This window comes from Ornithodoros turicata, chromosome 1 (genome assembly GCF_037126465.1).
Source record: "Ornithodoros turicata isolate Travis chromosome 1, ASM3712646v1, whole genome shotgun sequence".
In the NCBI taxonomy this organism is placed as follows: Eukaryota; Metazoa; Arthropoda; class Arachnida; order Ixodida; family Argasidae; genus Ornithodoros; species Ornithodoros turicata.
The window spans coordinates 157,366,155-157,383,067 of record NC_088201.1 but is presented as its reverse complement, the minus strand read 5'-3'; the positions used below and the strand labels follow the sequence as shown (position 1 = coordinate 157,383,067).

Genomic DNA, 16,913 nt, shown 5'->3' with positions numbered 1-16,913 from the left:
AGTAAATAGTAGAATAAAGAATACATTTACATATACCGTGTATCAGCCTTATCAGCGTGTATGGATCGACGTGCTGTACGTGCCGCAGGGTAGGGCTGCCGATAATTTCGGCCACCTGGAGTTCTTTTCACGTGCACGGGAAGCCCCTGACGCACGGTGCTGGAAGAACACAATGTGCCTTAAATGCTAAAGGGCTAGAGCACAGTCGAGCTGTTACATACGCTAAACGGTAAAACAGAGAAAGAGAATCAGAGAGAACAGAAAAAGAAGAAGGGGGTATGTTTAATTGAATTAAAGAAAAAAAAAAGAAGAAAAGGAAATGTCAGGCAGGCAAATGCCGGCTTACTATTCCTATACAGAAAAAAAAAGAACATAAAAATCAACAAAAAAAGAGAGAAAGGAAAAAGAAAGAAAGAAATGGAAAAAGTAAGGAGAAAAGAAAGAAATGTTAGTGGTGTGAACCTTGAAAGAGTGTCCACGTTCAAGTACCTAGGTGTCCACATATCGTCTAACCTGTCATGGAAAACCCACATAGCCCATATATGTGGTCATGCAAACTCAAGTCTTAGTTTCATTCGCTGCTCGTTTCATCAGGCTTCTACCAATGTGAAGCTTCATCTGTATAAATAACTCGTTCGACCCAACGAGGAGGAGTTCGAAAATGATCGAATCAGTACAAAATCGAGTCGCGCGTTTTATCCTATCAAATTACAACCGTACATCTAGCGTAACACGCATGAAACAACTTTTACACTTCTCACCTCTCTCGCATCGCCGTAAAATGACCCGTCTCATTCTATTCCAAAAAATATACTACCACGATGATCCCGTTCGTTCGTCTTACCTATCGGCTCCACTATACATTTCACAACGCATCGATCACGCACGGAAGGTCTTCGTGCACTCTTGCAACACCAATTCTTTCTCTGACTCATTTTTCATCCGCACGTCTCGTGAATGGAATTGTCTACCATGTAACATTGTTAATACCCGGGACTCATCTACCTTCAAGGACACACTCGAAGACTTACTTCACCACCCTAACCACTAACATCACGCAGTGAAAGTGTCCTTTATACTTGTAACTACATTTACATGTATTGCTGATTGTTTTTGTGTTACATTTTGTATCTTCAGAGCTTTATCCTTTGTTGTATGCCTATTTGTTTGCCACTCCCCTCTGCAATGCCTCACGGCCCTGAGGGTACTATAAAAAAAAATACAGAACAAGAAAGAAGTACAAGGACGACGCGTTCCGTAAACCGTTTAAGGCTGGTTTAGAGTCCGACGGACCGGGGCATAACTACGCGCGGCGCACCGCGGAGCATCGCGAGCCGTCAACGCGCGACTACGCCAGCCGCCGTCGGGGGAGTTGAACAATGCTCTATATCTGGTGCTGGCCAGCGAGTTGTGCACGGCATTTGACTCGCATTTCTCAACTTGGCGTCGTCCATTGAGGATTTGATATAAACTGGAAAGGAATATCCGTGCCTATATATAATAAACGACGGATGGGCTAGAGAGGCAAGCAAAAGAACGAGAACAGCTGGGAAGGCCTGCGACTTTGTTATTTAAATCGGTGTTCATGTTGGGGGTACCAAACGTGTTACAGTAATACAAACATAACAGTGCCAACGATGGGAACACGGATTGTCTTGAGTCGGATTCCAGCACGCGGGTGCAGATATGACTGCCTTCCCACTACGAAATGTGAAAAGCCTCGGTGCTGTTTTCGTTGCGCTGCGCCGAATCGCGTTAGGATGAGGAAGCGTGGCGTAGCGAACGCTGGCTGTCGGCGCGCAACGCGGGCGGCGATGGGCGAATGCTGCGCCGGACTCTAAGCCAGCCGTTTGAGAACGTGTCGTCCTTGTACTTCCCTTTCCCTGTCTCTGCCGTTTTCCAAGCACCACAATGTACTGAAAGTCGAGTGCAATAGGGGTGGACGGTATGTGTCTTATCAATGTTCCTTAGTTTCAAGAGTCTGTTCAAGGTCTTCCACCTACCCGTGCTGCGGCAAATTTGTCGCTTGGTATCTTACACGTCTATTCTCGTCGTTCAGGACTTTACCGTCATGCATTCGATTATTTCACCGCTGACTTTTTTCTTGCTCGTTAAAAACGTAACACGCTGCAGTACAGTTATATGACATGAAAATGTCGTATCCTCAGGCGCATCTGTGCGCTGTTCTATGTGTCACTGCTGTTGTAATAACGACAGAAAGTCACGAGTCTCGTCCTCTTGTCGGCCTTAGAGTCTACGAACGTGATCCTCCGCAGGGCCAAATACCGCTTTCGCAAGGATGACGGCTTGTACGGAGATAATACCGGAGATTACATGGAGCATTATTGGCAGACAGGAGAGATAAGGTTCTACCAGCGTAAAGGCACTAACCTCAAACAGAAAACACTGGAATGCGGAAGTAGCAACATGAAGGCACCGATGGTGCGGCAGATGGACGTGAAGGACAATGGAGCCATCATGGTGAGTTCTCCGTTTCACATTCATAGCGGCACATTCGTGGGCCACTTGCATCTCAGTGTCAAGTGCATCTGAAACTTCATTGCATGGCCATCGACCGCGCGTCTCTCTTGGCGAGGGTGAACATTTTCCCCGTTGCTGTCACATGTGGAAGTGCATATCTTCCTATGTTGCTTTCAATAAAGTTTGACGTTGATTTTCGTGTTAATGCTTGACCCGCATGGAGTGATTTTCGTACGCGAAAATGCGACGCGCGACAAATTCCGTCGCTGACGCTGGCGAAGCCTCTCCTGCATGAAACAAGATTAAAACGTCGTACCCGGCGTGCTCGCAGTCTTGCACGAACTCAGGCACGTCGGCATGAAAGAAGGAAACACAGGAGCGGCCATATCGAATAGATTTATGTGAGACCCTTCTGGCGGTAGATCGAGTCAAAACCGCCGTTACTCCCCGTCCCCGACGCTCTGTAAAGTTTCGGTTTTACAACGCTTTTTGCTCGCGCTGCTCTCCGTGTTTTCCCAGAGTCATTCACAGTTAAAATGTCAGCAACATCGCGGAAACAACGTTATGGTAATGTGTTCCTGTCCCGGCTGCGGCTCTCGCTCAACGGAAAGCAGCTAGCTCTGTCAAGGGAATAACGTTTCATTCGTTAGTACGTACTTCATCGGTTGTTTCGGGCCCCTACGTATGTTTCACTTATCCGGAATCATTCATTGGGATGTGGCGCCGTGCCGCCGATTCATTCGATTTCCCCCAATGTTTGACAAGGTTGATTAATGGTAAGCGTAGCATTGCTGCCCGATCGAAAAATCCATCAGAGCCCTAATGGAAATCCTGATGCAAACAATAGTCCTATCGTAAATTTGGGCATTTCCAATAAGACTATCGGTTTAGCGGGAAGATGGGACCTTTAGGACCTAAGGGTCTAATGGCTTGATGGGAGCTCCACAACGTACGAAACGCACGTTTTTGTAGAAATCAGCATTTTTTCTTTCTGCCTGTTTTTCAATCTCTGTCACCGTTTCCTCTTGCTTCTGTTCTTTTTGTTTGTTTGTTTCTCGGACTCTCGTAATGGACAATTCGCTCAGCGTTTGAAAAGAAAATAGGCAAAAATATAAATGCTAGAACCGAAGTCGAAAAAGCTCCGTTGACAGGCAAGTGTATTTTCATCAAAAGATGGACAATAGGCATGACTTAGACAGGCAGGTAAACAGATAGCACGGATACTGTACACTCTTAATTTTTTACATCCTTTATGGTTTATTAAGGGTGAAATCCCAAAGTGCGATAACTCACTCCCTTTAGGGTGTAATATAACACCCTTTTCCACCGGCTACAACCTCAAAAAGGGCGTAATTTGGTACTTCAATAACACCCTTGAGGGTTTTTAACACTTTTTAACACTAGGGTTTAGGCAATTTAACACCCCTGGTAATATTACACCCTTCAAAAAGGTGTTGTTCATCTGTCAAGTAACACGTGTGTTACTTGAGATATAGATGCTATAGTTCTCACAAATGCCAGCAGCCAGAAACTGTGAATCTATGCACATGTACACAGCCCAATAAACGAGGAGTTGAATTACTCATACATAATTCAGGAGAGTGCCTCACTGCTAATTACTGTGGACACAAGCAATTTCCACGAGCGCCAAATTCACAACCACTGCAGCATTTGTGAAATGCACCTGAAAAGAAAAGTCCAGACGTAGGTTAAGTATACAGGTTATTTATTTCATAATGCTTGAGGTCCAATTACTACCGCAGTTACAATCGTTTGTATTGATAATGAGGCCAAACCAGACAAACACCACATATCAATACTGGAACCGTAATTACCACCGAAGCTATATATGGCATGAAACTCTTGCTTGCCAGGATACAAAGCACCTGCTCTGTGCTTTGCATAACAAAGCTCGGTCTCCCTCAGTTCTGGGGCCTTAAACGAAACATTCCACAAGAATGATGTAAAGTCTTGCTGGGCAACACTGCTTTAAAACTGCTGACGTATATCAAAGTGTGCCAAAGCTTAATGTGCCCTCAAGGAGCAGCGAAAGAGCGATCAAGGATCAGCGGCTTTTTCGCTTCACCAGTTTTCTTGAATGCTCTGAAAAAAAGTCATATTGAGCTGGACATGTACTGCTTGCGACATACTGTCTGTCACTTGGGTTTCATGGTTTCGCTGTCTTCTGCGGCATGCTGCAGGTAGTGAGTAATAAACAGGCACAACAGATTTTCCCCCACCGGTCTGTTGCTTACTACTTGCAACGACTGTTCACAGAGGCTGCAGAATGCTGTGAAAGCCCGAAACCCAAACTTCAGACAAGTACGTCTCAAACAAATAAAATGTACATTCTAAACCCATTGACGGATAGGTGCCGCCTGATCAACTGGCACATTTCTCAAAAAGTGTACCAGATGACTTCAAGAGGACCGCGGTGCGTGCGAAATCTGCAGGTGCCCTGTGCCCCCTGAAACAACTGGTGCGACATCGCTGCTGACGCCAGGAGCCACAGTGTACCGGAGGTAATGAAGGAATACTTGTACCAACTACTACGCGAGACACATTATGCCTCTCGAGTTCTCCAACAGAAAATGACCTCCAGGCTTCGCAAAAAAAAAAGAAAAAAAACTAAAAAAGAGAAAAGGAAAAAAATGCACCAAGGGAAAAAATGCAAAGGGAAAAAAATGGCACCAAGGACATCGAACTTGAAACAATAAATTTTATTGGCGTGCACATACTTTTAAATTGCGTCCAATACATCATCGTTGGCCGAATGGAAAGCATACACGGTTCACTAATCCCAACACACACACATGGAGCACACATTGCATGGACACAACCCCTCCGATGCACCAGGCTGGCACTGCAAAGCTCAACCAAGATCATCCTTAGTGACGAACACGACAGTTCCTCAAACGAAATGGCCAACGAATAATTGTCCGAGCAAGTGACACCAGACCCCTTTTCGATGTGAGAAGCAGTTGCAGTTTTGCACACGTATGCGTGACCGTTGAGACAGGACACTACGTGTAAAGAAACCGCAGTGAACATCACGCTGGTATTGTTCAAAAGTTAATGCTAGAATAGTACAGCTTCTTGTAAATCACGTCCTTGCAGTCGATACAGTCGATTCGCCTATAACGAAAGAATACAATTAGCCTCGCTTGTAACATAAATCGTCGCTTCACCGATGTAGCCGATCCACTCCTGCCGCCATTTGCAATGCGTCCATCGTCTGCAACAGAATGATTGTTAACCACAAGTAAAACGCAGGCGTCGTGCGTTGCATCACAGCCAGGTTGACTTACCTTAAGCAAACATTAAACCTGTACTTAAAAAGCAAGGTTGTCATCGTTTCGAAGGCGAGATTGCAGCGCACATAACAGGCACGAACGCAACGACGAATGCACTGCGGTAGAATACGCGGTACCACGTCACTCCTCACGGGCGGAGCGCGGAACAACGTAGTACGCTGCAGCGAAGACACACATATTCAGCCGACACACGAATTATTCGACAAGCACACGGGTACGCGGCTCAGGAGGCACACATATTATTCAGCGGGGCACACATATTTGGCGATAGGGATCGTTGTGCTTGCTATTTGATAACTGTTACGGCTGCTTCCAGACGGTTACGGCTGTGTACCGGCTGTACTTTCTGGGGGAACTTTTTTAACCGGCACATGTTCGTCACAGGATTTATAGTGTAGACTCGAAATTTCTACTGAGGTGCCCCATTGTATGCATCTGTAGGTAACATGAAGCATATCATTGTGCTTTCAAAAGAAATACAGTTCATGTAAAAACTCTACGCCCGCTACACCCATTTTACGCCTCTTTTACACCCAAGCTCAGTGGACGTTGTAAATAAGGTGTTACGTTATTATTACACCCATTTAACACCCCTCATCCAAGGATGTTTCTTCGAGCTGGTGTAATTTGAGAATAAAAATTAGTTTACACCTCATTTACACCCGGATTACACCCTAAATGGTGTTTTAAATTTAAGAGTGTATATTGCTGTTTGTCTTTCGAGCTTCGACGAATCCAAGAGTCCTGTTTGCTGCCTCAATGAAACAGAAGAGTGAGGTAAAGCACTGGACCATCCGCGGTTAGAAGCGGATATCCGCAGGAAACTTGCGGGTTCGGATGAAATATGGACGCTTGTTGTGATCTGCGGTCGGATGCGGATAAACGCGGGACTGCGCCACCAATTTTCTTCGCAGTAGGCTCCAAACACCGACTACAGAGTAAACGCAAGCCACTCGCGTGACTGGGAGAGGAGACCTTTAGCGTCTCGAATCGAGGTGCGCCTTCGGCGCTGATCATGCGTTCCACTCGCAATAAACCCTACTTACTCCGTTTGCTGCAAAATATGTGCTTGGGGCGCAAAATATTCTTTCGTGGCAGCTAAATCTGTGCTTGCTGTCGTGTATCCTTTTGCGGCATCATGGGCGCTCAGGACATGCCCTCGCTGCAAAAGCTAAGCCACTCCGGCGTTTCACTATCAGAACATAAGAGAGGAAGTCACCCGAAAAGTCAAAAAGCTCATCCGCGCGGGGCTTTAGAGTGAGGTGCCTAGTTTATTTCATTTACTCAGAACAGCAACAAATAAGTGATGATCATGTAGTGGGATGTTTCGCCGCTGAGGCTGCACCCTATCCCATTGCTTGAGGACGAGAAGATTGTGAAGGATGGTGAAAAGCAACACTGCAATAAGGAATGCAATGGCGTATATCTTTACACGGCGGCGCGATGGCACCTCCAGTTTTTGACCGCTAGTCCGACAGTTTTATGGGGATCAAATATATCACGAACCATCTTCATCTGGATCATAAAATCACATTGGACATTCTGGGTCGCAATGAATCAGACGGCATTAACAATTAGCAGCCTATCGGCCTGACAGGACAGTGCGAGATGGCATATTGAGTGCTGTAAGATGTCTGTTAGTTCGTTGTTCATTTCTTATAATCGCTAAAACTCCCAATGCAAGGAAACACTAACGGACGGGTTGGGAATACGTGACATTCACGGTGGCCTTCGCCAGTTAGCCGCAGTACGGCAACGCCAAAGCATAATTGCACGAATCGTAACTGCACAGGTGGTATTAACAACGTGTTTGGGCATTGACAAACCATCCCACCCCACAAATAAGAAAACACTGCAATCAGGAAGCCTACGTCGATCGAGCAGACGCTCCCTGCCACCGTCACCAGTCAACATTCCAGTAGGATCCGTAGATATGTGAGGCATGTCTCGAAAGAACACTGATATCAATTACATCAACGGCATAGATCGTCTGAACCATTGCCGTCATAAAAATGGCGGCTCCCATGTCTGTGTCGGTATAGTTAATTTACGATTATTAAAAATATGGGGTCGCTTTTCTGGAAATGAAGTGGGGCTTCAGAAGCAGTTTGACATGCGGTTCTAGAATACCGTTACAGTTTCAAAATGTACCTCTGGACCTGATCTTTACAGGTCAGCTACGCCGATATCCTAAATAGTCGAAACGGGTGTGATATTCTGAACGCCCACATCCAACTCTCCCCAAAATCCACCTTCATTCTGCCATGCAGTTCGATACAGTACCATGTAAAAAAAGTTTTATGACTCATAGATGCACCCGAACGGGCACTGTGACATGTACGCGCCTTCGTATAGTTGTCAGTGGATTGCAGCTACGGCTTTTCGTGGCTTCACGTATCTGTGCTTGAAGACGGCGGACAGCCGGGTTCCACTGGACCAGCGATGAGGAAACAGTGCAGCAGCTGCCAAATCATACGTGAACCAAACTTTGTGCGATGCTGTGACTGGAATTCGTCGTTTGTGTTTTGTGAGCTCGAATAATTTGTATCAACTCACATCTGCGTTAGCCCTTTTACAGCACTTGGCCACTGTAGCGAGAAGTATCTTAGGAAATTGACGGACGTTTCGACAGCCGTTTTAGCAACAAAATGCCGACAACGTTTTAGTTTTGCAGGAAAAAAAGTGTGGTGCGCATATGAGAAACCACGTAATCCTACATGACAAGTTTTACGTACGATTTATCAATGTGTAACACCGTCGACGATATTGGACCGGAACGATGACCGACGTAATCAAAGTACCAATCACATTTTAAACTTTTTGTGCGATTCTGGGCATTTTCCAGAAGCTTTTTTTGAGTGACACACTCCAATATCATGCTGCGTCGTGTAGCTTGCTACAAACTACTGCACTTCATCTCGATTTTGTTTTTAATGAACACCGTAACACAAAAACATGCACACGAAGGCTGCAAAAGCAATGCGGTTGCACACCATGCAGACGCAAAAGAAATATCAGAGCACATATTGCCACTTAGAAATGTTGTTTCGGGGGTGTGAAGTGTTCGGGAATAGCATAGGTCCTAGATATCAAATCAGCGGGTGCATCTTATCTGTCTGTAGAGTGCTATTTCGACTCCAAGCTCACCCCATGGGGCGTAAAAGTGATAGAGGCAATTTATGTGACTGTCGTCATGGGTGACACCAGTGGTCAGCCTTTGAATTAATTCCGTTCGCAGGAATTATTGCGCTGTTGTTATCTCATTGCGCTGCCTCCGTGTGAGCACTAGAACAGGCAGCTTTCCAGGTCGTCCTTTTCGTGTTTTTCTATGGTCTTTTTTTTGTTTTTTTATTTTGCAATAGTTGCAAACATGGGCATAGGGAAACACAAGCAGCCAAGGACAGGATGAGACAGCTATAACCCGACTGCTAGCTCTCAAATGATATATTTATTAACAGACTCTGGGATATACACACATGTTGCTAAACAAACGACGATTCAACCAACAGAATCGCAGGGAAAGAAAGGGTGATGCCATCTCCCCCCTCTTCTCATTCTTTTTCACAGGCAGCCGTAGTATCACCCTGCATGTGTCCGTGCGTCCCCTTTGAGATGTCGTATCTCGGGGAGAAGCTAATCGAACCATGGACTATACTTACACATGCGTATGTCCTGGATCTCTTTAACGACTCGTCGTTTAAACGCAGCCTTGATCTCTTTGTTCTGGAAATTTGGGTAGCAGCCAGAGTCCCTATAATGTATTGCCAAGCTTCCTGAGGAGGTCTGTCCTTGGCTGCCTGCATGTGTTTCACTATGGCTCTCAGGTACAAACATACCCCATATCAACACAGTAGGAAACACAGATTTCTAAATAGTATCTGTTGATTGCAATGTACGTACCCCCATAGAAAGGATCATAGTGGATACTACATCTTGTGTGATAATGTCAGCAACACAAAAAAGCTGGATTTGAAACAAGTCTTATTTTGTACTGGTAGTAGTAGTGGTTTTTGTGTGAAGCTACGCAATTCCTGTCCAACAAATGATTTAAACCATATGTTTCATCTGCAGCAGAGTCATTCCAGCTCAATCGTCCCAGTCGCGTGGCTCGACCATCGTGGATTTCCGAGAAAAAAAAATTATAATGTTGCCATTGATGGGAACATGAACTACACAAAGTAGGTTTTCCCGGAAGCGTGTTGAATGGCTGCTACGGGCTTTGAACTCCCGCACGAAGCAGTAAACAGGACGCGCGCGAGCGTGCACTGGGCGAGTGCGGCTTCACATTGGTAAAAAATTCAAACGGGACTGTATTCACAAAGCTTGGTACTAGCTCTGCACCGGTCCACACCCGTACGCTACGGATCATTCGCATGGGAGCGTTCGGTGAAATACGCTCTAAATCCACTGACTTTGCGATTTTTTTCGGACTAACTATTGAAGAAATTGCAACAACTAATTTTTTTACAGTTTCAGACCTGTCCATGTAATGCGGAGAAAAAGTTTGGAGCTCGAATATCGCACGGTTTTTCTTTAAAAAATCGCAAAGTTGTGTGTTCAAGATAAAACCCGTAACTTTGTTGAGCCGCCCTGAAATTTCTCAACATGCTGTGACATCGAAACCGGCTCAGAAACCGGTAGTAGAATGTCCCAATAATCATAACACAAATTTTCTCAGAGATGTTTTTCGTTTAAAGTGCAGCTCCGCTGCTGTTCCGAAAGTATGAAGACGTTGTGGTATTTAGAACCGTGGTCCCAACTTCATTCATAAACGCACATTGCTTTCCAAATTTCCATACTCCTTCGTGAGAAATTTGAGAAAAACTACGGGGCGGCGGTTCCACTTGTGACGTCACACTTGAAACTGCGCGGATTGGATGGCCACACCTAGCCAGCTCTGCCTGACAACCAGTTTGTGTTTACACTCCGTCATGGCCGCTGTATCGTGCTGAAATAGCTGTCACGAGCTATCGGGGACCAGCGCACCGTTTTATCACGTTTCTTATAAGAAATACTTCGTCTTCGAGCACGTACTCGTTCTCGTTCTCAATAGCTTTGGTGGTGCTTTCTGCACGCGCAGCAAGTCCGCGCATAGTGCGCTGCCAAAGCTATTGAGAATGCGTACGAGTACGTCACACGTTAGGTGTTAGGTCTTGTTGGTAGCATGAAGCACAGTGCGGGCACAGAATGTCCGCTCACGACGGCCGTCGTTGCACAACGAGGCCATCCTGTAAGGCTTGTTAAAGAAGACCGGCAAAACTATCTTTGAGGCTATTAACGACAGCAATTATCACGGAACACACCCAAAACATTCACCTTCGCCCATAGATCTCCGCCATCGTATCGACGATTTGGCGTTAGCCAAGCCACTAGCGCGGCTAAGCCAGGACGAAGCCGGGATTGGTCAGGGTATGCCGACCAGAGGACCGCCGTGCCAGGGAAATTTAAAAAAAATTGTTTTCTTAAAAACTACAAACAAATGGGTGAAGATTTTTCACATGTATGCTCCCTGTGCGGAAACGAACGCACAGCCCAAGCATGGCTCCATTCTGTCGCAGTCGAAAATCGGCGGAGCTGAGCTTTAAGGCGCGGAACGATTTTTTAAAGTTACCCTGGTGCCTGCAAGGGACGACCTTGTCTCAGCCGAAGCACGCGCGACACGGCGGCTTCTCTAGTATTTTTTTGAACAAAGGGAGATTAGGGGCACCTACAGCGACAAACCTGGGCTCATGCACCGCTGAACTGATGCGACATAACGAGCCTTCTGGTGGCCTCTACCCCTATCACCGTGAGGGACACTCCCGTGTGGACGGACCTCCATGCGCAGCTGTTGCCTTGTGTAGGACGAAAGACCGTGATCAGCTAATCCTTTCGCGCTAACACAGACCCGCTGCCGACTTCCTCGTCTTAGAATTCACACTCAGACCTGGCGGCGTCTACATGTAGGAAGTGGTTAATGGGTGAAGGTATAGTTAGTGCACATAACCAAGTTCGTGAGAAACAGAGAGAAGAAGGTAACATATCCTTGAGTCTGAGGAATGGAGGGACAACACAGGGAACGAGGAGAGACGAAGTGCACACGGAGACTCACAGAAACAAACAGAGAGAAGTCGGTGCAGTTATCATTCGTGAAATCCCACTGGTTTGCTTCTTCAGTAACATGTGCATTGTAGTTGTGCGGCCGGCGACGGTGCGCGTTGCTTATGGAAGGAACAGCTGGTGACAGTGGCTCAGTCGCATGAGATCCTGATTCGCCGTGTTTATGCTCGTTCGGACGTCAGAACTGCACGGAAACTGAATTGCTTGGTTTTTCGTCTCTAGAAGATGACGAGCAGTTCCGTTCAGGGATTGGCGTGACGGCAGAAATATCACGAAGATATGCCTGTACCGCTATGACGTGTACGTTCGGCACCACCCACAAACTGCACCGTCGAAGAACTGTGTTAACCAGGGAAGGATAACGGACGTATTTTGGGTACCGTTTCTAGTTTCGTTACTGCTATAATTTCGTTTCCTGTATCTGTTTCTGATACCAGCCCTTCAATTTCGTTTCCGTTACGTTTCCATTACTGTTTCCGGCAATGGAGCGGTTGTTACAGAGCTGCGAGAAGAGAGCCTTTCCGGCTCTCTCAGCACCCTGTTTTGCCCATGTGCCTTCGGTGTTACGTGTACACACTACACAAGTAATTTTACGTAGTAGGGACGCGCACATTTTGCAAGATCAAAAAAAAATGTAGGAACATGTCTTCAGTCACTCGGAGTCCAGCTCAAGATGGGCGTAACCTTCATTCAGTGTCGCATTCATAAGCAGACGCTCTCAGTAGTAAATGGTACTGTCATAACCACGGTGAAAAAAAAAAAAAACTAAACTAAATAGTAGGCTGTCATCCTCTTGCTATGGTGGAGTATAGTCATGTGTTAATCTCTTGGAGTTATGAGGACTAGGACGAGGTAAGCGACGGATGCACCCTCCAGATCGAATATTGTGCTTTCCTTTCTTGCTGTGTAGTATTTCGAGCATTACAGGGAATGGGGCCATCAGAACAAAAAAAAAAAAAAAAAAAAGAAAAGAAGAAGAAGAAAAAGAAAAGCCACTCAAATGTCATCGCACAACAGGAATAGTCATTACCCGAATTCAATACCGGACGATAAATTCGATTCCGTTTCTGTTTCCGGTAATGGAGGACCGTGGTATGCGTTTCCGTTTCCGTTATCGTTATCATCTCCAATTTCGGTAATATACCGTTTCTGTTTCCGTTACCGTTACCCTTCCCTGGTGTTAACGCGTTTTCCAGTCACAGGAAGAACGTGAAGGTCACGAAAAACATTAACGTGAATTTGGCACGAAGGGCTGCATCACTGTCTCTGATACCTGGCGATCGTCTTTGCGTAAGTGCTAGAAGCAATGCCTGAAGTATGAAGAATAAAGCGTTCCCGCGCCGCAAGGAGCTCAAGCTTCTTCCGGTAGTAGCACAAACGATGATGAGCCGTTGGCACTGTTAAATGCATCGCTGCAAGTATTGGGCGAGACACCTGTGAAGAAGAAGCGGTCGATGCCTCAACGGGAGACATATGCCAAGAAGAATGTTATGAAGATCAAGACGCGTGCGAAGTCGATTATGTCAAAGGGCTTGGAGTAAAACTCGCGGGAGACTCAACTGACCAAACAGCCAGCCATGGCTCGTGACTATGAGAGCCTCCTCTACGAGCTCAAGGAAAAATACAAGGACGAAGTTTTGCCAGCTAGGAAGACTTCAATTCTGGCCCTTGCCCCTGCCTCCTGGTCGAGGCAAAAATGACGGACTTCGTTGGAGCCCCCGAAAGGCAGGTGCGAAAAGCTAGGGAACTAAAGCATAGCACTGAGGTCCTCGCGGAGCCTTGGCCTCGCAAAGGAAATCCCATGGCCGAAGAAGTGAAAGCGAACACATTGAATTTTTACACACACACACACACACAAACAAAAAAGACCTTATTAAGGGGCACCAGAAAAGGATAGTCCTCGTAAACATAGGTGAAGCGTATGAGGCATGGAGGAGCAGCAGTTCCAGCCTGAGAGCGGGGTTGTCAACATCTGCTAGCATTCGCCCAGCATGGTACGTTCTGGCTGGGGCACCTGGAACACATTCCGTTTGTGGGTGCCTATACCACCAGAACCTGAAGTTGATGCTGAAAGCTATAGGGTTTAGAGAAAGTTACACGAGGCTTGTGCTACTGTTGGTGTGTGACATCGGGAAGGAAGAATGTCTAGAAGAACGTGAAAGAACTGATGTTCTGAGGCTGGAACAACATAGAAGGGACAAATACAACAAGGCCTCAAATTGCCTAAGAAATTAACGATGAAAGATGAAAGTCACTGAAAAGGTTAGCCAGCTGTAGGACTCGAACCCAGATCTTCTGGATTGCCGATCCAGGGCTCTACCAATTGAGCTAAGCTAACACGCCTTCTCAGCGACTTCCAGGGTGCGTCATCTGAAGGGACAAACCAGCCACTCTCTCTCACAAACCTTTCATGTTCATCAGTTGCCGCCTGCGTCGATCCCGTCGTATGAATGTGTGTGTGAGTGAGCAAAAATGTAAGAGTGAAAGAAGGATGAGTGAGAGAGAGTGGCTGGTTTGTCCCTTCAGATGGCGCACCCTCGAAGTCGCTGAGAAGGCGTGTTAGCTTAGCTCAATTGGTAGATCCCTGGACCGGCAATTAATCCAGAAGATGTGGGTTCGAGTCCTACAGCTGGCTAACCTTTTCAGTGACTTTCATCTTTCATCTTTCATAGAAGAACGTCTCGCGAAGAAGAAGTTGTCTGGAAGAAGGAAGAATTATTTCACGCTGTGCCTGTTGCCCTGGGGTATGTCATGCCAGGCAGCACCTTGAAGACCAGCAACTGCTGCCAAAAGAAAACTCAAGGCAAGTAGTTGTTCCTTTCTGTGGTTTCTGTTCGCGTTTTGTTTGAGCAAACGTAGGAAAGCTCGCTCCCTCCACGCGTACTACGGCTGAGGCAAGGTCGGCCCTTGCAGTCCGCCTGCTGCACCAGGGCAACTTTAAAAATCGCTGCGCGCCTTAAACAAGAAATACTTATGAGAAAATTTGTGTAATGATTATTGGGTCATTGCACTACTGTTCTGATCCGGTTTCGATGTCACAGCATGTTCAGAAATATCAGGGCGGCTCAACAAAGTTACGGGTTTTAGATTGAACACGCAACTTTGCGATTTCTTTTAAAGAAAAACCGTGCGATATTCGAGCTTCAAACTTTTTCTCCGCATTACTAGGACAGGTCTGAAATTGTAAAAAATTAGTTGTTGCAATTGTCTTTAATAGTTAGCCAGAAAAAATCGCAAAGTCAATGGATTTAGAGGATATTTGACCAAACGCTCCCATGCGAATGATCCGCGGAGGACGGGTATGGACGGGTGCAAAGCTAGTACCAGGCTTTGTGAAGATAGTCCCGTTTGAATTTTTTACCAATGTGAAGCCGCACACGCCCAGTGCGCGCCTCCACGCGCCCTGGTTTACTGCTTCGTGCGGGAGTTCAAAGCCAGCTAGCGGCCATTCAATGCGCTTCCGGGAAAAAATACTTTGTGCGGTTCATGTTCCCATCAATGGTAACAATATAATTTTTTTTTCTCGCAAATCCGCGATGGTCGAGCCACGCGACTGGGACGATTGAGCTGGAATGACTAGCATGATCATCGCACGAAAGGTAATTCTCACTTGGCTGGAATTTCCCTATCCCTAACGCGTGTTGCATTTGGGAGGAAAACCAATAGGCACGGTGGAAAAGACAAACACACACAGGCTATGTTCTCATTGTGTAACAGCTGCTCTGGCTACTAAAATGAACATGTTTCAAATTCATACAACATGAAAGATGAAAGTCACTGAAAAGGTTAACTAGCTGTCGGGATCGAACCCACATATTTTGGATTACCGGTCCAGGGCTCTACCAATTGAGCTAAGCTAAGACGCCCTCCAGCGACTTTCGGTAATCCACTTTCGGACTTTCGGACCGGTAATCCAGAAGACGTGGGTTCGATCCCTACAGCTGGCTAACCTTTTCAGTGACTTTCATCTTTCATCGTTGATTTCTTAGGCAATTTGAGGCTTTGTTTGTATCTGTCCCTTCTATGTTGTTCCAGCCTCAGAACATCAGTTCTCTCTTGCTAATACAACATGGCTTGACACGATATACTGCTGAAATGTGAGAAATAAAATAAGAACTTAAATGTACAATACATAGACAAATGTCATACGGTGACAGTTCCCTTCCTGCGTTCACTGCTCTGCCATTCCTCCCACTTCAAGGAAGTACTGAACTATATTACTACATTGCATGGCATTATACGATCCTTTGACAGAACTTGAAGAGCATTACATAGCACAGAAGGAAAGTACAGTGAATATAATTTGCGGGCTTTCCGTTCATGCTTAAAGGGACTGTCGCATGCAGAGGCATGCAAACCGAAAGTTTGGTGTGGGTTTGGTGTATTCAGGACGGCGAAAATTTCACTTCAGACTGCGTCTTACTTTGCACGCAATTTGAACAAACCTGTAGCAAGAGCAGACGACGGTGAAACGGAAGTCCCTCACGCAAAAAACGGTCAAAACGTCACACAAAATAGCTGCGGAGGAACCGATCGCCGGACACAGGAAGACGATCGCTTCCGCTTTGCATCGAGGCTCCCGCTGTGTCGATGTTTTGTCGGGCAGAATTGTGGAATCTCATTCGTGCCGTGTTGTATAAATTATTATGGAAGATGGACGAATCATTTGCTGACGTTGGTAATACTTCGTAACTGGAAGGCATAGTTAGATGCGTACGGCGACACGAACACACACCGACTGAGCGGCAAAGCGCCAGTACCCCGCTTGGATAATCTTTTGTGGTTGTCTCTGTGTATTTATCTTAGCGCTCCCAGTTATAACTCAACGCCAACAGGACTAGCACACAGTTTCAACAATTTGTAGGCTAACCCTTTGTAAACTGGTCACTTCGCTCACTGAGTGGGCACTGAGTGTGCCCACATTTGATGGATGGAAACATCATTCATACAGCGCGGATTATGAAGCAAACAGGTATGTGTGCTTTCTTGTTCAATAACAGTCATATTTAACAGGACGTT

At 46.1% G+C, this 16,913-nt stretch overlaps 1 protein-coding gene across 1 annotated transcript in view; it reads left to right on the top strand.

Annotated features, from left to right (window-relative positions):
- The window catches only part of LOC135371598 (uncharacterized), a 111,717-nt gene that overhangs the window by 18,206 nt on the left and 76,598 nt on the right, over window positions 1-16,913 (top strand). The window contains exon 3 of the mRNA XM_064605595.1: window positions 2,277-2,481. Within this exon, the coding sequence (XP_064461665.1) occupies window positions 2,277-2,481 (205 nt within the window). The remainder of the gene's footprint in view (window positions 1-2,276; window positions 2,482-16,913) is intronic.